This window comes from Danio rerio, chromosome 13 (genome assembly GCF_049306965.1).
Source record: "Danio rerio strain Tuebingen ecotype United States chromosome 13, GRCz12tu, whole genome shotgun sequence".
NCBI lineage: Eukaryota > Metazoa > Chordata > Actinopteri > Cypriniformes > Danionidae > Danio > Danio rerio.
The window spans coordinates 14366995-14389742 of NC_133188.1; the positions used below are offsets into that span (position 1 = coordinate 14366995).

The 22748-nt window shown below is 36.9% G+C and overlaps 1 protein-coding gene across 2 annotated transcripts in view; it reads left to right on the forward strand.

The window, feature by feature from the left end:
• The window catches only part of eif2ak3 (eukaryotic translation initiation factor 2-alpha kinase 3), a 59372-nt gene that overhangs the window by 18268 nt on the left and 18356 nt on the right, over positions 1-22748 (forward strand). For both annotated transcript variants that reach the window (XR_012389203.1, XM_005156585.6), the window contains exons 2-10: positions 6528-6657; positions 18537-18731; positions 18870-19000; positions 19209-19506; positions 19587-19752; positions 21088-21228; positions 21315-21437; positions 21531-21757; positions 21858-21970. Coding sequence is in view for 1 of the 2 variants with exons in the window: in XM_005156585.6 (XP_005156642.3) it covers positions 6528-6657; positions 18537-18731; positions 18870-19000; positions 19209-19506; positions 19587-19752; positions 21088-21228; positions 21315-21437; positions 21531-21757; positions 21858-21970 (1524 nt within the window). In the remaining variant the exon portion in view is untranslated. The remainder of the gene's footprint in view (positions 1-6527; positions 6658-18536; positions 18732-18869; positions 19001-19208; positions 19507-19586; positions 19753-21087; positions 21229-21314; positions 21438-21530; positions 21758-21857; positions 21971-22748) is intronic.

The window sequence follows — 22748 nt, forward strand, 5'->3', positions numbered from 1 at the left end:
ATTTAATGTTTTTCTTTGCCTTGCTAAAAGTCATAAGCCTGAGGCAAGGAAAAAAAGTCACATGATTTATTTAGACAAACAGAAACAGACAATCTCAAAAATGAAGATATGCAAGTTTAGAACAATAAAATAAGGCAGAAATAGAAAGTAAAAGTAAACCTACATTAAAATTAAAGATAAAAGAGTGAGTTTCAATAAATAGTTTATTTTCATCACAGTTTTGTTGAACTTTTAATTGCAGTTATATTATTTTCTGCAAAACTGTATTGGTGTCAGACAAACTATTGATTAATTTTACAGTTTTTCCTCGCCGGTCTGTGTTGGTTCCCTTTGCTTTTTAATTTTTCCTGAGGTTAAACCGCCTGTGGAATACTTGCTCTTTGATCTTGTACATGCTGAAAATAGGATTTGCTATTCTTCCTTTTATTATCACCATGTTCTCTCTCTCTCTCCTGCTCGCTCTCTCTCTCTCTCTCTCTCTCTCTCTCTCTCTCTCAGTTTTTTTTCCTCTTTCCCTCAATCACTCTTTTGGCTGGGCGGGACCTGCATAGTGTCCTCATTCATTCTCACAATGCCCACTGCTTAGCAACAACCAATCAGTCCTCATATTTTTGGAGGGGCCTTCCAGCCAATCAGGAGTGCTTTGCTATAGATCTGCTCTCCAATCTTATTGGAGAATGAGAATAAACGGAGTTAGCCCAGAGCATTGGGATGAGCAGAACTGAAGTGCCCTTAAATTCTGACCTCATCAGTGTTGATGTCTGGAGGGATGTGTTGACTCTCTTAGACTTGATCAAAGTGACTCTCTTGTTCATAGTCCTGCTCTATACCCCGCAGTTGCCTTTGCTCCTGTCCATTAAAAAGTTCCCTGGCACTTTAGCCATGAAGTGTCCTGTTCAGACTTCAGGCCTTCAGCTTTTATCACATAGTAAAAAGAACAAAAAAGTTTGTGATGGTTTGACATGCACTGCACACTGTTTAAATAATAGATTTTCGGGTGTGGACATTGTGGGTTGGTTTGATTTTTAAAAACTCTGACTGCAATTTCTCTATTAGTGCACTTGAAGTGAATGTGCGTGCCACTAAAACATTTTTTCAACATGTCAAATTCTTCTACGTTTTAATCGGTACATATAATTTTTAGTTAGTTTTTTTTAGAGATGTAACAATGTACTCATTATTTGATTCGATTCACTATACTAGGGACGCAACGATTTATGGATTTCACTATAAACCTCACTATTTTATTATGGTTAATTAATCGTAAAGGCCTCTTAACACTGCGTTTCTGCACAGAAGCAAACTGCTGCAACTAAAAGTTATGTCAACTGTGCACTAGTTTAAAGTTCCGAGATTGTACAACGAAGCTAATACGCACGCACCCTGGATTAATTATGGCTGAGGCTATTAACAAAGGGCTGTTTACATATTGCGTCTTTTGCATGCATACGTTCGTTATTTCCAATGGAGACGCGCACCATACGGTTGAAAGAATGCTGCTGCAAGTGCACCGCGAGTCATGTAACAACAACTGGACCGATCAGCTTCATAATTTGTATAGAATATACACATTTCTACACCAAAGAGAAAAAAATATGCAAAATAAAAACAAACAAGCAAACAATTGTGTAATTTAGTTGCTCAAAAGTGCCTTTCAGACAGAGGTTCAGCAGCCTTTGACTACATTTGATCTCTTTAAAAGGAAAATACCTTGCTAATATGTAGCTTAGCTTTACGTTGGACACAATTTTTTATTCATTTATTCTTTTTTGTATATTTTCAGTGTAAAATTATTACTTATGTTTAACTCTTATTTTTAAGTCTAAAAAGAAATTGACTATTCTTTGTTTTTAGAATTATTTGGTGCTGTATTTAGGGCAGCAACAACAAATAGATTAAATCGATAAAAATTGATTACTAAAAGAGTTGGCAACAAATTTTATAATCGATTCGTTGTCGCTCAACACGGGGATGTTTGATTATTAAAAAAAAACACTTTAGTTCAGCATGGTGGTGAGTGAACACAGTCTCTCTCGCACACTGATACAGAGTTCAGTGCCTTATAGACGGGGATGAGGAGGAAGGGAGTTCAACAGTAGGGTAAATCACTACAGTATACTACTTTTGTTCTGTTTTGAAGTGAGGAACGTAAAGTCCCTGGTGCTGGTGTTTACTCTTTATCGAGCTTGACAAGCATAACAAGTTAGCGTTGGCACGTTAACTCATAGCAGCAAAGGAAAAAATCAAACGGGGATTTGGCACGTTGGCTGGGGCTCACTCAGAGAAAGTAGTGTCATATTATTACAATTTTGCAGTGTTTTAACCGCCAAATGCTAATTTGATGCTTTAGACAATTACACTCAAGTATTAGTAAAACAATACATTTTAGAGTTTGTAAAACACACGACAGTCTATGGAAGTCTAATCCATTGAAATATAATTTTCCGATGTGTTTTATTTATATCAGATACACGTAGGAAAATAATAATCTGTTCTTGTCCATGTTCACCAGCCACTTACTTCCATGTATTTTGGGAGTAACTAGTGAATTTACGTGCTGAATCCCATCTCACGTTATAGATCACGATCATTTATACTGCCTTTAAAAACACAATGCACTCACAAGTTTATGTGAACATGATGAGCAAGCGTGTGAATGCTAAATTAAATGGAAAAACAACTAAATAAAAGGGATAACTACGTCTGTCATGCAGCTCTCTTGTGGCCTCTGTGTGTCACGTAACAAACATGATGCGTCGCCATGAAAACATTAAGGGTGAATGTTCTAAAATAATGGTCGCCTAAACCCACTTCCAGTTCCAGATTGAATATATTAAACTCACCAGTGAAAGGGTTAACAACAGTAGTAAACCAGCGGTGTTACTTTGCATGGAAGACTAAAGACACGATTTATTTTTTTTTTTTCACTTTTTAAATTTGATTTATTTTTGGATTATTCATTTTTCCATCTGTTGTCATGTATGCACTGCAAAAAAGCTTTTCTTACTTAGTAATTTTGTCTCGTTTCCAGTTCAAATATATAAAAAAATCTTAAATCAAGACTAGACAAGAAAAATGACATGAGAAAATTAAGTGATACCTAAAACTTCTGTTTGAGATTATTTGTCATTAAGATTAATCAATCAAAAAAAAAAAAAAATCAACAGATTGTTTATTAAAATAATCGTTAGCTGCAGCCCTAGCTGTATTAATTGGTTACTGAACAGCAATAAATAACACTTTAAAATGAGGAGTTTTCATGTGATTTTACTAAACTAGCAGTGTTTTAAAATTAATAAATGCATAATAATCATGAAACCATGATTATTCCTCCGACTATAACCATGCAACCAAAATTTATAATAGTTGCATCCCTACTCGATACTGATTTCACAATTCAATTCTAACACTTTTTTATTAGACTGAAGACATTACGCAGTAAATGGAACTATATGGGCTTTTATTAGGCTACTGCTGCACATTTATTTATGAAATATAGCAAAACTACATTGAATGTAGTTACACAAGTGGAATACAATATCTTTATATAAATAAAGGACACCAGGATGATTTTCGTCAAGCTTATCAGTGTTTTTCAGGATGTTTTTTTTCATACTTCAATTTTTCCATGGCCGATGAGCTGTGTGGACGAGATAAATCACTCAGTGATGTTAAATGGCACTTAATAAACTTACAAGCCATGAAAAAAAAGAGGTTAAATGAAACTTGTCATTGAATTCTATTTGATCTGCAATTCCTCTCTATAACTCCCTCTTGTCAGCAATTTGAAATGCTCTTGCCATGAAAATAGCCTTAGTAGCTGACATGGCAATAAATAAATAAATAATGAATGAATTAACTTGTCAGTAATTTTGGTTGTTGTCATCATACAGTTCATGTTCAAATACCAATGAAACAAGCAGCTCCACATTTATCTTTCCTTGGTGCATCATTTTCGTTTTTTTGAGTTTGTTCTCACCCAAACTATTTTTGTGCTTAAATGCCACCAAGTAGTTAACTGTATCTTCAGCAGCTTTTTCTTTGGTCACTGGCTGCTCAATCTTCTCAGTATCACTGCTTGTTAATGGAGTTTAGTGATTGGAAACTACTTGTGCATAAGTCACTGCTCATTCACAAGTTTGTATGGACTGTAGAGGGATGGTGTGCGCATACAGGTAAATTACTGCTGCATAGGGCAGGATGGAGAGAGATTTAATTTGTTTTCATAATTAGGTTTCGGACAGTCATGAAAAACCTGAAAAAGTCAAGGCATTTTCTTGGTTCTAAAGGTAGGTGTCTTGTCCTATGAAGACACAAGCTAGTATTTTTAAAATGTCTCCCTAGTTTTAGAAACTGAATTTGCCAAATGTACCAATGCTATGCAGTCTATTATTATCCATATGTTTAGTGTGTGTGTGTGTGTGTGTATATATTTATATATTTATTTTAAAACATATTTTAGAACCAGGACACACCAATTCGGATTGGGTTGGCCCAATTCAGCATGTAGAATCGCTTTCGCCTGAAGGTAGCATTCTGATTGGTTGTTTAGCAATGATTCAGAGCGCGTGTGACGTAGCAAGTAAACCATTCACGTCAAGGAACACAAAGAGATCAGATGTAATTTTGCTAAATTTCTCAACTATTTCCAAACAATATGGATTATTATATTATCAGACATTTACCAAAGCGAATCCCTCTGTAGTGAGTGATAATTACTGTTATAATGGTAATGAACACTGCTTTGTTGAATTTTATCGGTAAAACCCAACCCAAGCATAAACAGTTTTGTCGCTTTGGCTAACATCTGGACCAAAAAGCTGCACATGAACACACAACTGATGAAGGCCGCCTTATTCAAGTGCACGTGTTCTGTACTTTCAATGCATGCATGTGCTTAAATCCGATTGCGTTCATCAGTTTGCTGTTTTCATGTGCAGCTTTTTGGTCCATGTTAGCCACCTCAAGGCGACAACACAGTTGAGTTTTATTAGTGCTAGTTGTTTGGTGTCGACTTGATGTGTAACGGCTTTTAGTAGAAAGACTCCTTTTTCCACTCCTCAAATGATTACAGTTTCATTCGGTTTGAGCATTTTTTTTCCAATTGAGTTTATTATATATGGGTCAGTTTTATTTGGACTTTTTAAACTATTTTGTTATAAGCTTATTCATACATTAAACATGTTTGGACATCATGTCAATGTTTGTTATCACTCCATGGCTGGTGCCACCAAATTAAGCCTAGCGCAAACAAAACACAACTGTGAACCAAATATCTTTGGTTACATCCACTTTTTATGAAGTCAGCTGTGATTGACACTGTGATATATAAATCAGATTAGACATGGCTTCCTTCTCAGAACAGATTCATGTGACTTGGCATCTTATTGTAATTTATTTTCAAATAACATGACTTTACATTCAGATTTGCATTGAAAGACATTAATGTCAGTGGGATAAATTTTAATTTATTAACCAAAGGTCTTCATTGATGCATGCTTGTCGCTCTCCTGATCAACAAGACTTAAAAATTGAACCTCTAATCTGTTAAAAACCTTAAGAATGCAGCAGGGAACCTCACCTATTGACATGACCTGTTTGTTTAACCGAAATCTTTTTGTACTGATTTATTCTTTGGCTGCATTTTTGTTTCTTTGCTTTTAGGAGTTTTACTGTTAAAAAAATTGTACTGGTAATAAAAGTATCATTCAAGAACAGGAGGTATTGTAAAATACCCAGACATAGAACCACACGAACAAACCGTAAGACTCAAAAGGGGGTTTCATCTTTGTTGTATCCAAAGGCAACTTTACATTCTTAAATTTTTCAATTTGTGTTTTTAAAGTTTACTAATGTAAAACACCAAAGCCACTTTCAGTTCATTTAAAAATAAAACCGTGCCATTGTACAATTAATTGACTGATTGTTTGCGCCTGTTTATTGTGTTGTTTGATTATGCACTACCATTTAGACAAAATGCACAGTCTTTTAATAGTGGCCATTAATTAGTGATTAGTTGTGACATTATTGCAGTAATCGTTATTGTAATTTAGCTTTACTTGCTGTACATGTACCATCATTTTAATAACTCAATTTCAAGTATAAAGGCAGTAGTAAAAGAGCTTGGAGTAATAGATGGCTATCCTTTGGTTTAGTCCCTTATTTATCAGGTGTCACCAGAGCGGAAAGAATGTCCAGGTTATACAACATATTGAAACTTTCACCATAATAGTGTATACAATATCTGTATTACAAAGACATGCACTACATGTTTTGCACCTTGACTTTTTTGCCAGAATTATAATTAATTAGATCAGAAAAAAATCTATTAGCTGTTTATTTTAGTATGATCATTAAATAATTGACTTCTAAAAAGTAAGTAATAAAAATAGCATTTATCTAGGGAAATGTTATATTGCAATAAATATTGTTATTGCAGTACGCAACAACAATTTTCCCGTTATTGTGCAGCCTTTATGAAAACCCTTGTCAGTGTATGTGAATTTGTGTGTTTGTGTGCTTGACAGGGCTTTGGTGATCATCAGCACACTGGATGGGAGAATCGCAGCTCTGGATCCTCTAAACCAGGGGCGCAAGCAGTGGGACCTGGACGTGGGCTCAGGCTGTTTGGTATCCTCAAGCCTCAGCAAACCAGAGGTATCAAAAACACAGGCTAAAGGCTGATTTATACTGCGCGTGCACCTTGTCCACAGTTCATAAAGATGTCTGTACAGTTGTACCTTTTTCAGACAAAACCTCTTCAAAGTGAATTTATATTCACCCAAAGCGAACCTCCGCAAACTCCACAATGACGTCACTGTCGTCACGCACGCTCAAACTAGTGAACGCGTATAAACCAGCCGTAATCCTTTACAACAACCAATTGTTTACATGTCTGTAAATATGGTTAAAAGTATTAAACACCTTCTTGTAGTATTTTGCATAATGATGCAGCATAAGATTTTTTTTGCCCAAACTTTTGCACACAGTCCATTTGTGTATTCTTGTGTGTGGGAAAAGGCGATTTGTTTGTTTGAACCTCTTTACCCCAGAAGAGAATGAGACATGGCCCAAAGGAAATTGGATCTGAAACAAGTTACACACACACACACACACACACACACACATACTCATGTGCGCGCATACACACACACACATACGCTGAGATCACAGACTCATACTCACTAGAGACTGAAGACTAGCCTGGAGGAAGAGCGTTTGGCAGCGATGTACTTATGCGCATGCACACATTTACATAAACACATTGAGAAAACCGTAGCGCTCCACTAACAGGCTTCTTTGTACATATTCTATTTACTTACACATTCATCTGATCCATGCTAATAAATTACAAATGTCACTGTATGTTTCTACTTTTCCCCCCCTTTTTTTAACTCCCTGAAATGTGTGTGCGTATAAAGCAAAATGAGTGATGGTGTTGACCCCCGTCTGGTTGGCGGTAACCTGAAATGCCTGGCTGCTGTGCGAGCAGCCTCTTCATTGGCTGAAATTGTCCTCTCTCCTCCCCTTTTACCTCTGGGTGCCTAGCAACCAGCCATTCTGATTGGCCCAAGCGGTGCCTTGCAAGGCATTCTGCTCAGTGATTAGAGCAGTCTGCCCCCTTCTGATTGGCCCTCGCCATGGCGCCAGTCGGAAACAGTCACCTATAGCATGCCTCAACACTAACAGAGAGGCCAGCAGTAAACAGCATTGTCTGCAGAAACACGCTGTCACAACACGAGGGGGGAGGTGTGATGGAGGGAAGAAAGAGAAAGATGAGAGGAATGAGGAAGAGAGGGATGGGGGTGTAAAGCCATGCTACTGACAGCGTGGTGTGAGTCATGCTGAGAGGATTGAAGAATGAGGTAATGCCTTATGTGTTGGATGATGTCATCTATAAGAACCCCCCCCCCCAACCACCACCAACTCAAACATACACATACACCCCTCCCATCTATTAATCTTTAGAGTGAACCGTTGTAATTAAGGCACTTTAATCCAATGAGCCGAGAAGCCGGTGTTTCTGCTCACTATTTGTTGGTGGTTTTGTTTTGTTCGATTGTAGCAGTAATGGAGCTCCCTGACACAATGTTGGGATTAAGCTGTAGACCAGAAATAAGTTCCTAAAGTTACACCAAAACCAATTTTTGGCTATAAAAGCAGTTTTTGTTTTCTCATTACACTGGAGGCTGTTAGCTCCATGTATTATGTCCTACCAAATGATGTCCTGATGCACCAAACCAACAACAAAGAACTAGTCGGGATGAAAGCCAACTGTGCTGTCGCATCATGCCATGTGTGTCTAAAATGTTTCACTTGAGCACACCACAAAGACTATAGTACCAACTAGCAGGTATAGTCTGTGCTTGTGTGAGAATAATTAACTATTTCAGCAAATATTAAAGTCTGTGTTTTTGTTAGAAAAAGAAAATCTAAACTAGGACTCTCAATAAACATACTTATTAATTGTCATATTGCCAATTTGAGTTCTCCCTTTAGGCCCGTGGCCAGCCTGCTGAAAGCTGTGGTTCTTATTTTCTCAAAAAGTGGACTTTTTTGCAGTTAATCAACTCCTTTTCGAATTAAAATGATTTAAAAAAAATAAAATTTCATAATTAAGCACTATTTTAGCTGTATAAGCTTGTCGAATTGTCATCATAACCACACTTTTTGATATACCAAAAATGTTTCCTAAAGATTTAGAATAAAGAAATATAAATATGACAAATATTTACTTAAAAAATGTATTACAGCACCTATCATTAGAAAAAAAAATAGATATGGCTGCAAGAAGCAATTATCTGGGCTATGCAGCCCAGCCGCCAAATCATGAACAGACATGGCAACGTTTGGTCGACATGTTCTGAAGATAATCCGGCATCCGAGTGAAATTTGGTAAACATTGGACCAACGGTTTAGGAGGAGTTAAAAGATTATGGCATAATTGGTATCTATGTTGTCGGCATAACCCAAGGAATATTTGAGACCAATTTTATTAAAATAAGCATATGCTGTCAAAAGTTATTACCAAATTTGGGTGTCATTATTAATGGCTAATAAATGTCTTATAATTCTTGAATCCTAGGTGGCGCTGTCACCAAATTTTTATGGTGTGGTCAGTGCGAGTAGACAATGACAGACCATGTCAATATCTTTAACTATCGTAGAGATGCAGCCTCTGATGTATAATTTGGCATCTTGCCATCACATTTGTCAGTGCAGTAAACAAAAACTGTTAAACCTAATGATACAAATTCAATAACTTTTTGTCAGCATGGTCTGAAGATGATCAGAGTCAAATTTAGTGCAAATCAACCAAACGATGCAAGAGTTTGAAAAAGTAGGTTTTAGATTTAGGGCTAGATGTCGTACAGCAAGTTCAGTTAATTAGGGTCTAATTGGTAGAATCAATATTGTCAGAACAACCCAATGAGAAACTATCAAGACGAGATACATAATAATTTGCAAAACTAGTCAAAAGTTATTCGCATTTTTAGAAATATTGTTATAATGTTTGACCAAAAGTTGACGTTGCAACAAACTTTTTGAGCACCTTTAGGCGACTTTCATAAACATTTGCCAATACATCTGTAAAATATAGTAATTTTTGACATTATTCAAAAGGGTTGATGGCCAAAATGGCTGACCTGGGAAAATCAGACATCATTCCACTCTGCATGCTTCGCGGGATGTAAAGAGACCAGTTTTATGAATTTTGGATTTGGGTTAAAAAGTTTGAAAGAGAAAAAAAAAAAAGTATCTTCGAACAAATAAGGGGCAGGGGGCTGAAACGCTGTATATAGTCTCAGACTATGGTTAACATAACACAATTATGTAATTAGGACAATGGGCCTCGAGTCTATTTTCTCTACGTTAGATTTGTTTGCAAATTAATCACAAACAGTTTGTTTAATCAACTTGAATTCCATAATTTTTGCTTCGCATGGTCTGTGTAAGTGTCAAAGTTTTTGATAATGCTGCAAACAGTTCATAGACTCCCAGAGCGGAAGAAGAAGCCGGATGGAGCTGAAATGAAGCAAAAGGTGCCTACACAACTTCTGTGCTTGGCCACTAATATTAATGAAGAGCTTTACAATTTTCCTAGCCTCTCTTGTACAAAAAGTACATTTGAAAACTCATGGATGATAACAACAATAGGCAAATTAGTATTCAAATCATTTTCAATATGGTCCACTTTTGGTGCTTCACACCTTTTTATTGGTCATTTTTGTTTAAGAATAAGGAGTTAGTATAAAAGTTCCATGTAAACCGTTTTCTCTGTTTAAAAACAATACAGTAGCGAAAGATGACTACTCTTTTGGCAAATTGCAATATTAAAATATTTGTTAGCATTGGCCAAAACTGATTAGCTGAAGTCACACTGAAGTGACAGCCAACAGAGTATTTGGCTTTGTCTTAAAGCCTTTTTCTCTGGGTTATTTTCACTGTTTATGAAGGTACAGCATTTAAAATAAGCTCCTCTATGGGACAAATTCTGGACCTTTGTCAGTGAGGGGTGGGTCGCCCGAACCACCCAAACCCCCCCTGCCTACGAACCTACCCTTTCACTCAGTGATGCTGACGGTTGCAAATTTAACATGCTTAATTAGCCAAAAAGTCTCTGCCACTCTGCAAGAACTAAACTGATCAATGCTCATTGACAACCTGATATTGTTCAGTGACTGACTGACAGCTTAGTGAGTTCTGTACTATGTTCTCTTGTATTATCTGTCTTAAAACATCAGTAATTCATATTCACATATCCTAAAAACTAATCCAATGTGACTGGCTGATACGCTTTACTCAGTCAAGGTTTTGTCTCTCTCAGTGATGCTCTCCGTTTGTAAGGAATAGTAATATAGCTGTTCAAAAACTTCAAAATCATATCCAGTCAGTATAGAGATTCAGTGGCTGTAAATACATTTAATGTGATATACTGATAACAAACATTCCAACTGTCCTTTCTACTGAGTGCAGCGTTAGATGAATATATAAATGTGATACACACTTTCACTTAATAACATAATGATAGCATTGAGAGAACTCTTAAGCGAGCCTCGGGTCATTTGTTGATTATGTCTGCACAGACTCTGCATTTTACATATGAGGTAATTGGAAAACACTGTTAATATTGTTTGCTTACAAAGTAAACATAATGACTATAAAGATTACAATTTTTTTATAATTTTCTTTAGATGTATTACTGTATATTATAATAAACATTTTGACATTTTTCAATATTGTAAGCATTCATTTCAATTTCTCCATCATAAAAATCCACTCAAGCATTACAAGGACAACAAAAGTAAAAATTGATCTCCAAGATGTCTTGAGGTGTGGAAACCATTATGCAAGCAGAATAATTGATGGTAGGCCATTGAATAATTGAAAAATAATGGACACCTGAGGTGTGTAATGCCCTCTCTGCTTTGTTTTGGGTGCTTTACCTCCACAGTTGTATATTTGTTTTTTAATAATTCATTGAGCTGTCATCTATTCTTTTTATATTATTTCTATTTCAGTGGTAAAACTTAATTATCCTTAAACTAGGCTTCAGTTTTAAGCTTCAAGGTGGAATATGATTCTGACATGTTCTTGAAAGATTTTGTGAGGTTTTCCTCAGCAGCTTTCTGCTTTACGAGGACACAATTCTTTGAAGTGTCATTTTGGTGCTGTTTTTTTTCTTTTTTCTTTGGGTACATGTCAGTGATGTCAACTTCTTAAGAGTGGCACTCCACTGAAATCCTGAATATCTCACCTGTCATGAAAAGAGGCAAAATAACACCAAAGCGGGATCAGCAGTTTATCGTCTGCAGTTAATATCTGTTTTTTCTATTCTTTCCCCCTCAGAAATGTCTAATTGATATTTCAAAGAAGGGATTTTCATTTTTGAGTAAAATAAGATCTCATAAGAAAACATTTTTCTAGTTTGAGATTTTGCATGATTTGCCATTTTGCAGTCTGATTTGAAATCCTATGAAAACATGGTTTGGAACATGGTTTCCACTCCTAACTGTGAATGGCAGAAAAATCCATTAATTCACCAAAATGTACAAAATTTTCATAGTTTACACTACAATATGTTTCTTGTTCAAATAGCAGTAACCACAGGCCTTACCTAAATAAACAATATTTAAGATTCTTTTTTCATTTAAAATATCCAAAAACCGAGAACAGTCTTATATATTTTTATATATTTTTTACGTTTTAACTTGTGCACTTACATTATTCCAGATGTTTAGATTTTTTTTTTTTTTAATTCGGAGAAATAAGCAATTTAAATTAGTGACTGGGTCCATACCCTGTGTTGTCATGGTAATGACATCACACACCGTCAATTTCTGGTTTGGTTTTATAGAAACACGGAAACGCCAAATAAAAAATAAAGCATGTCACACTCGTCTCAAATCCGCAATTGCTAAGGAGTTCTTCTTTCGCTTGGATGGCTTTCAGCCTCAAGGCTCTGGTAAACACAAATTTGAGGAACGAACTTAAATGACAGTTTTAACAAAAAATAAATAAAAAAAATTTGTGATCTCTGCAGTTTGAGTAAAAAATTGTACATCCACAATTGTACGATTACTTGCAAAGAAATTTTACTTTACTGTACCTTTACTTGGGTACAGTCTGTCCTGTCAAACGCACATCACATGACAGCATCAACTACTCAAACACCCATTAAATACGCCAAATATATAATGTAATTGTAAGCTTGGCAAACAGTTTTGGAGAATTTGATGTTTCCCCAAGCATACTGCCTGAGAGGCGTTTCAAAGATGGTTGGCAAGTAGAATTCAATCATTCATTGATTTTCTATTTGGCTTAGTCCCTTTATTAATCTGGGGTTGTCACAGTGGAATGAACCGCCAGCTTTTCCTGCATATGTTTCATGCAGCGGATGCCTATTCAGATGCAACCCATCAATGGGAAACGTACACACTCATTCACACATAGACTACCGACCATTTAGCTTACCCAATTCATCTGTACCACATGTCTTTGGACAGTGGGGGAAACTGGAGCACCCGGAGGAAACCCAAATACAGGGAGAACATGCAAACTCCACACAGAAATGCCAACTAAGAGGCTCGAGCAAGCGACCTTCTTGCTGTGAGGCGACAGCACTACCTACTGTGCCACTGCATCACCTGTTAAGGGAAATTACTTGTTTTAAAAGGACTTTGGTATCTGTCTGCGGTTAATAAAATAAATGATCTATTGATGTGTTGCTGCATAAGGGCTGGGCAATTAATCGAAAAGAAATTGAAATCGACATTCAGAACCTATAATCGATCGAATCTGTCGATTTTTTTTTTTTTTTTTTTTTTTTTTTTTTTCTTCTTCTTCTATTACTTTCCCTACCACAGTGGAGTCACGTCACCCCTCTCTGTTAAGAGACACAAGCCCACTGGAGCATGTGTTTACAGTGTCGAGTCCCACGGAGGTGCTCTATATGAAAACTTTTGTTTTTGCATATCTGCTGATTTCAGGCTCCAATGGAGAAGAAGCTAAAACTAGCTTTCTAGCATTCAGAAAAAAAAAAACTGTAAAGGAACTTGGCACTGAGGCAAAAAAAAATGTTCATTTAATTGTAATCGAGTTAAAATGGTCATTTAATCGAGATGTTGATTTTAGACCTAATTGCCCCATTCCTAAGCTGCACTACTCTGGTGGTTCACATGAAGAAGATTAATTGCTAGATGTTTATTATAAATCTGTTCTTCTCTCATAGCTGCAATTTGTTGTCTTTAGGAGTATTTGCAGCAGATTGACAACCCTGCCTACTGCAGTTCAGGGTGTTGGAGTGTCCGAAAATTGTATACCATTGCTCACCCCTACATCTTCACTTACGTCAACAACCCAACCTCGGTCTTCAACTTTTTTAGTAAAGAGGGCCCACCTTCACATATCATTGCATAGGGCCCAAAGTTGCTAGCGATGCCCCTGGGCTTGTGGGCGACACCTCAGTTTGTTTTGAACACATACCTTCTAGCAGCGAAATTTAAATAGCATGTGTGTCTAATAAAAAATAAACAAAAAAAGTAGTCGTGGCATTTCAGGTTGGCCTTGTAAATCACAACTAAATGTCTCAAGAACATTGAGTAAACCATAAATGTTTTAAGTTGTTGTTTTTCCTCAATAGCATGTCATCCATAGACCTACGTGTGTAGTTGACTTTAAAACGTATGTAGGGTGCGCTAAAGTGATTTCTGTGCCAGAAGCAGTGTGAAGTGATATGTTGTGTTTGTGTTTGTGTGGGAGTCAGAGAGATTACCGTTGAGCAGGGAATGGAGAAGGGCTTGTGCTTAGCTTGATGTAATGCTATGTGTCAGACTCAGTGGAGCGCTATCGTCTGTGGGAGGTCAGTGAGTACAGAGGGATATCCTGCCTACACAGACACACTTTATACTCAAACCTGCTGTGATCCCTTAAGACAAGGGCCAGACCGCCTTTGGCTAAATCTCTCCAATTGAATGTGTCAAACAAGATTCCAGGAGTCATTGCCCACAGTCGAACTGAGGATTGGAGTCATGTTGGCCATCTGTGGGGGTCAGTTTGATATCATTGTTTGGTGTGTCTGACCCTACAACTGGAGTGACAAAATGATAGCAAAAAGTTCATCATCCAGTTTGAAGGTGGTTGTTTCTCTGTGTGTCACTATGGGCTCTATTTTAACAGTCTAAGTCTAAAGTGGATGGCGCAAAAGGATTACAGGCATGTCTGAAATGAATCCACTTTTGCTATTTTACAGACTGAAAAATACACTGCGCCCGACGCATGGTCTAACAGGGTTGTGCTTATTCTCTTAATGAGTTATCGGTGTGTGTTGAGAATAACGTGCATTAAATCAATCTCCATCTTCCATTCCCTTTAGGAGTTAGTTGCATCCCACCATGGCACATTTGCTATTAACATGGTGGACTTTGTAAGTGGAAAAATTGAATGCTTCACTAGCGAGAAAACGGTTAGACAGACCATCTGCAGCATGAGGATAAAAAGGAGTCTCCTCCATTCGGCCTCTTTACCTTCTCTTTACTTTACTTTCTAACTTTTGTGAAGTAAGCAAACCGTGTTGTACGCACTCCACTAAAGATATCCATTGCCCACATATTTCATTTTGGTTGTCAATAGCAAAAATTGGCACACGAATAAAAGATCAATAATAATGAAGTGTGGTGAAGAGTTATATCCAAACACGCATCCTATTCTTATGCCCCAAATGGTAATACATTTGTTTCCAAAACCCGAGAGGTGGACAAATCTAAAATTGTTTTTTTTTTTAAAGGAAATATAAATATGCATATAATAAATAATACTCCTGATCATAATAACAACATTATACAAATCCAAATTGTCATGAAAAAAGAAGGCATGGAGGCAGTGGTTTTTATATTTATGTAGAAAATAATAATTTTTGTAACATTTTAATTCTTTAATTCTTTTCATATGTAAAGATATTTGTGTATGGCTGTACATCCTGTGTGTATTAAGCAATGTGTAAGTGTTTGAACCTGCACGGGCACATAGCTAATGCGCTCTGTGCTGGACTTTAGACCAGCTTTCAGTGGGTCAATGGCATAGTCTATTTTAGTTAGAAAATGGCAATGTACCAACAAACACACCTCCTTTACAGACCGGCACACTCATGAGTCCACAAAGTGGAGCAAATGAATTTGCTATTTAAACAATGTGGTGAAAAAAGTGAAAATTACAGTTGTGCTGGTCTGAAAGCAGCAACAAATCCTGCCAAACACATCTTTCGCCAGGTGTATAATGGGGCCCTATATCTGGGTTTAAAGGGATAGTTCACCTAAAAGTGCAAATTCTGTTGTTAATTACTCTCCTCCATGTCCTTACAAACCAATAAAACCTTCGGAATGAAGGTTAAAGTATTTTTTATTAAATTAAAGACAAGAGCTCTTTGACCCTTCATAGACAGCAAGGAAACTTTCAACGCTCTTGAAGTACCAGAAATACTGTCAAAACAATCCATGTGTTAGTGGTTCAACTATCATTTTATAAACCTGCAAAGATACTTTTTCTGTGCCAAAAACACAAGAATTATGTACTGTCCACATTTTTTTCTTCTGCCACAAGCATTACAATATCTAAAACTTTGAATCTAGAAATTTCATTACATTTTTACCAAATTCTTCCTGTCTATCATTTAACTTACCTCTTCAATAGTTAAATTAAATGGTACAAATAAAAATTTGTAATCAGTAGACTTTTCACATTTCTGGGTTTCTCAGTAGCGGAAGTAGTCATAGTTGGGAAAACTTGGAGTCGCAGTGACTGGGAGAATACAATAAACCATATTTGTACAATCCTATTTGCTCAAATTCCAAAAAAAAAAAAAAAAACTTCACAAGGGTAATATCAAGACTTTCAGAAAAAGAAAAAAAAAAAAACATTTGAGTTTGAGACTGATGAGGGAAGCCATATGAGAAAACAACGTCAAATTTGCTGTCCTGTTCCATAGACGCTGCATTAGAAACGCCTTGCACAAGAGGTAATTCATTTTTTGACATTTGAAGCAAAGATGATATACTATAGTAAATACATAAATACATATAGATATTACAAACTTTAAAGGATTTACGATGCAGATGACAGTTAAACGCGTCATAACAGGCGTTCTCAGATTTGATATTTACTCTGTCATTGTGCAACATGAAGGTTGTATATTGTCAGGAAATTACTAGAAAAATTAGCATAGATTAGCATAGACTATTATTCTCGCTCTGCTGTTATGGTTGATAATTAAAGAGAGTGTTTTATTACTCCTACAGAAATGATGAAGCCTTGATTTAGCTGTTGATGCCCATCAAAACGTTTAGCATGTATCAAAACTACCACCCCTAGTGCATGTTCAGTGAGTCAACACTGAGCTTGATGCAGACAATAAGCCAGATTGTCAGAGATCAGTTTTAATAGCAGGCTATTACCCTGCTCCTTGAGCCCTCTTTGGCATTCAATGCATTGGGAGAAAGAGAAAATAGATGTCATGTATCCAATGTGAGCGTAAGTTATTTTTGCTGAAGCGCCACATTTGTTTAGATACCAGAGAACACTGACATTGAAATACTGTAGTGTAGAGGTTAAATTGCCCACTTCGTAAAAAGTACCGACCTTTTACGTTTACAACTTGTAGTTAAAGAGGTTTAAAAGCTGGACTGTCTTTCATGAGAGTCATAAAACCTCCTTGCTGTATAATAAAGTCATGTTCTGAAGCCATTTAATTTCATGTTCAAGTCTTTGGGTGCATTAGGGGGCAATAGGATCTTACGGTTTTCATAATTTTTTTAAATAATTTTGTAATTACTTTATTGAATAATAAATAAACAAAATGATACAAAACAAATATACAATTTTACATTTTTGTTACTATATATTTTTTTCAATACGAGTATCATAACTCTGAAGTATAGAGTTATTACCCTCAAATTTACAAGTGTCCGTTTTTTTTTTTTTTTTTTTTTTTTGCCTAGTCTGTTTTTTTTCCTTTAATAGTGATTGTTTAATTGTATTTATTTAATCCAATTAAATGACATTGATTTTTCAATTAATGTTAATTCCTCATTGAGACAATCTGTCTTTCTTTTTTTCCCCTTTTCTTTTTTTTTTTTTTTTGCTTGCGTGCTAGTTTTTAAATGAATGTAGATGTAGCTGACACTGTCAATTTTCAGAAAAGAACTGTAACAGCTAATGTCATTAATGAAGTTCTGGAGCTTGGCCGGGGTTAAATCCATGCTCTTCTAATTGATTGGCTTTAATTGTTCATTGATTTAGGATGTTAGGCTGAGGATGACTGAAGTCTCACCCAGCATCAAGATCCTGTAGAGCTGGAGATCAGACAAATAGATCACATGATGGATTAACTGAATGTAGCACAGTGATGAGTCATCATTGCCACACACACACTTTAAACCTCTTACCCTCAGTATCACTGCAAGCTCCGCCCACTCAGGCATGATGGACAGATGAGCTAATACCTTCTTTTCTCAGCCAATCACAGGAACTGTTTTCATTCTGCAGGTGGTTGGTTTCTCATGGTGCTTCAGCATCCTATTGGTCAATACCAGGTGTCAATGTTAAGACAAAGCACAACAGGAAGTTGGTGATCTCACCCCTCCGCCCCCCCATTTGTGTATGTCTGTTTGAGCTGAGATCACAATTTGGATTAGGGTCAGTTACATTATCCTTATATAATGGTCTTTACTTTTTATTGGTGTGTGTGTGTGTGTGTGCTCACTTGTCCTTTAAGGATTGCATAACTTTTCGGACAACAGTACAGAGAGTGCCAAATGTTAATGGAATACAGTGTGATAATGCCACACACAGACTCAAAGCTGATTGGTCAAAGACTCTGAGCTGGCTGTCCCCTTGTCTCTATCCATCACAGTCTGCTCATTGTACCCACCCCGCTGCTGATAATCAAAAACATGAACTATTTACTAAATGAAGTCACGTGTCCCTTCTACTCATTGACCACAAGTTTAATACGATTCTTCTGATCTCTTTCTGTTCTACAGATTTTTGGCAACAAAATGTTCATTCCCTCTCTGGACGGAGCTCTGTTCCAGTGGAACAGGGATAGAGAGAGTATGGAGGCTGTTTCCTTCAGTGTGGAGTCCTTGCTGGACTCCTCGTACCGCATCGGAGAGGACACTGTGCTTGTAGGGGGCAAATCCCTCACCACGTACGGCCTTGGTGCATACAGCGGCAAGGTATTCCACACAGTTGTTGAAACAGAATTTGTTTTACAGGAATAAATGATTGATGTGCTGTTTTGGCACACTGCAAACTCTTTTATCATATCATGGTATTGGCTGTCAGCTTTAACCTCCCGCTCTCTTTCTATGCAGTTGAAGTATATTTGTTCAGCGGTGGGCTGCAGTCGGTGGGGGGACGAGGAAGGAGAGCCAGAGGACGTATTGTTACTCCAGAGAACACAGAAAACTGTCAGAGCTGTGAGGCCTCGCAACGGGTTTGAGAAGTAAGAAACACCCGCAGGCTTCACTCGCGCTCTGTTGAGTGCTTCGTATGACCTTGCTTTTGATCGTACAAACGAAGCAGAGGTAGATTAGATGCATGAAACGATGGCTTGTGTCAACAATGCACAGCTTGGCAGCGGCTTGTAGAAAAACATTTAAAGATTAGTAGCAGCCCCCGTTAAATGTCAATTGTATTCTGTATTTTGCTAGATGGAACTTCAGCGTGGGAAACTTTGAGCTCAAATTTGTTCCGGAGATTCAGTCCAAACTCAACTTTTTGGAGGGGGAGGCACCAAGTGGAGAAACGTGGCGAGAGGTCAGACGTGAAGCACAGCGTGTTATCCAGGAGGAGACGGACGCACAAACCAAAAATCATGCTAAGATGCACCCAAACTCAGCGCATACTCAGGTAGAGGGCTTAGACCTGGTCATTAAGGTTTCTGTGCCGGACTGGAAAGTCATGGCCTTCAGCACCAAACCAGAAGGACAGCTGATCTGGGAGCATCAGGTAAATAGATCTCAACCCATTTTGGTTAAAACATAGGTTTAGCAATTACACATTTCAACCACTGTGTTTTCTCTCTGAAGTTTTGCACACCCATTGCCTCGGCATGGTTGGTTGGAGGGGGGAAGGTGACACCCATTAGCCTGTTTGATGACACCTCGTATAACTCCCAAACTGAGACTGAGACTCAGGAGGATGATGACATCATGGAGGAGGCCCGCGGGGCAACAGAGTCCAGCGTTTACCTGGGTAACATGCATTTGACATTTGTTTTACACACCATACTGTTGAAGACAGAATTATCAGCCCTCTTGTTTTTCTGTTTAACGGAGAGCTTTTTTTAACACATTTTCTAAACATAATAGTTTTAAAAACTTATTTCTAATAACTGATTTGAAATATTTTATGTTTCCCAAGATGATAGTACATAATATTATACTAGATATTTTTCGAGATGCTATTATTCAGCTTAAAGGGACATTTAAAAGCTTAACTGGGTTAATTAGGTTAACTAGGCAGGTTAAGGTAATTAGGCAAGTTATTATATAACGGTGGTCTATTCTGTTGACTATTGAAAAATATAGCTTAAAGGGGCTAATCATTTTGACCTTAAAATGTTTTTTAAAAATTAAAAACTGCTTTTATTCTAGCTGAAATAAAACAAATAAGACTTTCTGCAGAAGAAAAAAATATTATCAGACATATATTGTGAAAATGTCCTTGCTCTGTTAAACATCATTTTGAAAATGTAAAATAGAAAACAAAATCAAAGGGGAGCTAATAATTCTGACTTCAACTGTAAATATGTTAGACAACATGTTTGCATTTGCTGCTCAAATGTATACTGGGTAAACCAGAAAAAAGTAACGCAGGTTTAAATGGAGTTAAATGTTTTCATGATCCATTCCCTCCCATAAATTCTTGGTCTACAGAACAGAACAACTTTCTGGTCTGTCAGTCAACTATTATAATAAATCAAAGATAATATCTCAAACACAACTACATATGGTGAAAGAGATGTAGCTCTATATTCCATGAACCGTTGAAATTCTTTATTCTGATTGGCTGGAAGGTGTACTAAAAATTAGTTTAATTTACTGGTAGTTCCAGTCAGTTTTAATGTCAGTTAAATACATAAATTTGCAGAAATAAATGCGCTACCCTAAAACGTTAGTAGTACCCATAGTAACTTGGTAACATTTTCTGGAGCTTTTATTTCTCTGTTAAATCTCGAGAACAAGGACGAGTTCTTCAAAAGGAAGCCAACCAACTTACAAATATGCTTAAATGTATTTGAGAGGTTGTAGCTAACACAGGTTACTATGAGCTATTAGATATGCCAGTGTCATTTACATATACACACTCAGAATCTCTCTCATGCACATTCCCCCTCTGTCTGTCTGTGACTTATTCAAAGCAGGGGCTTGGAAAGCATCTAAAATGTCAAAACAGATAAATGTTGTGAAGCGTTGAGCTGCAAAGAGCATAACTTAATTTAACATGTGTATAACTTTAGATGTTTATTACTCGAGACAAACTGAAGATTATTAAACAAAATTCTAATGTCAAAAATGTGTTTTTAAGGCATGTTTCAGGGTCAGCTTTACCTTCAGTCCTCTGTGAGGATCTCTGAGAAGTTTCCATCTAAATCCAAAGCTCTGAACGGCTGGGGAGGTGACACTGACATGATGCCACCACCTACAGTCAAATGGAAACCCCTCATCCGTGAGCATATTATAACTCATCACACATGCTCAGATATGTACTGAAGCCCGAGTGATGTTGTCAACAACTTGTTTGTTTTCTTCTAGACTCCCCGTCTCGTACTCCAGTCTTGGTGGGCTCTGAAGAGTTCGATAAATGTCTGAATAATGATAAATTCTCTCATGAAGAGTACAGCAATGGAGCTCTTTCAATACTGCAATACCCGTATGGTAAGAGCTAGAGTTCTTCAGGCCATTTGGATACTTGGCTAGACAGTCTCTGACTCAAGGTTTCATCACCTCTTTCTTTGTTTCACATTGTAGATAATGGATACTACTTTCCATACAGTCCTCGTTACCGAAACCGGCGTGACGAGACTGCAGTGAGTGTTCTGTTGAAAAAAGACGGAGAAGGCTCACAGGTGAGAAGGAAAGACCCTGTGCTGCTGCTGCCGTGGTGGAAAGAAATTCTGGGTACCATCTTCTTCTGTATCGCTGCCACCACGTACATCGTCCGCAAGTTCTTCCATCCACCTACAACATACTCACGGGTAAATGGATAAACTCTTTAATGTATCCACATGCCCACTAATGATCTCATGCTAAGTATAGAGTTAAACATGTTGAACTGATCATAATTTACCTGTGCAGCAAAGAAAGGAGTCTGAGACACAGTGCCAAACTGACACCAAGTTTGAAGCAGATGTTACAGAGCCCAAAGAAGTTGTGGTCACAGATATGCGTCCCTGCGAATATGTCTCCAGGTAATTACGTATTAATTTGGTAGTATTACAACAAACACTTCATTGAACATGTGCACATAGACATAACCTATATACTAAAAACTGAAGGTTAACTATGATTGTAAATAAGAACTTACTTAAATTAACCAGTAGCTAGTAGTTTTTAAGAGTTAAAGTTATAAGTAACTAATAAAGATATGACAACTAATAGTCCTTAGTATTTAATTAAAGTTAAATGAAAATTCAGCCTTTATTTTCTCGTCCTTCACTTGTTCTAAACATGTTTGACTTTCTTTCTTCTCTTGAACACACATGAAGATAGTGAAGAATGCTGAGAAAACAGCTATTGACATCCATAGTATATTTGTTCATATGGATTTCAATAGCTATGTTTCCATCCAAAATTGCGAATTAACTTGATGAACAAAACTGTATTATCGCATAAGAAATGGGAATAAAGCAGCGTTTCCATACAATGAGTCAAATTGAACAAAATAGTCAGTTCCTGATTATCTGGCGACAAATATTAACATTTTATATACTTTTTAATGAGCATACATAAATTTGGTAAAAGTGTTTCCATCGTAGTTTATAAGCATATTTTCTTATTAAATAAAAAGTTTATCTTACTTAGTTATGCGCATGTTTTTTATGCACATTTTCAAAATTTATGCGCATCTTCCATCAACCGTTTTTATGCACAAATCCAAAATGCGCATAAAAATAGATTGATGGAAACATAGCTAATGGCTGCTGTTTTCCAACATTCTTCACAATATCCTGTTTTATCCTGTTTGAA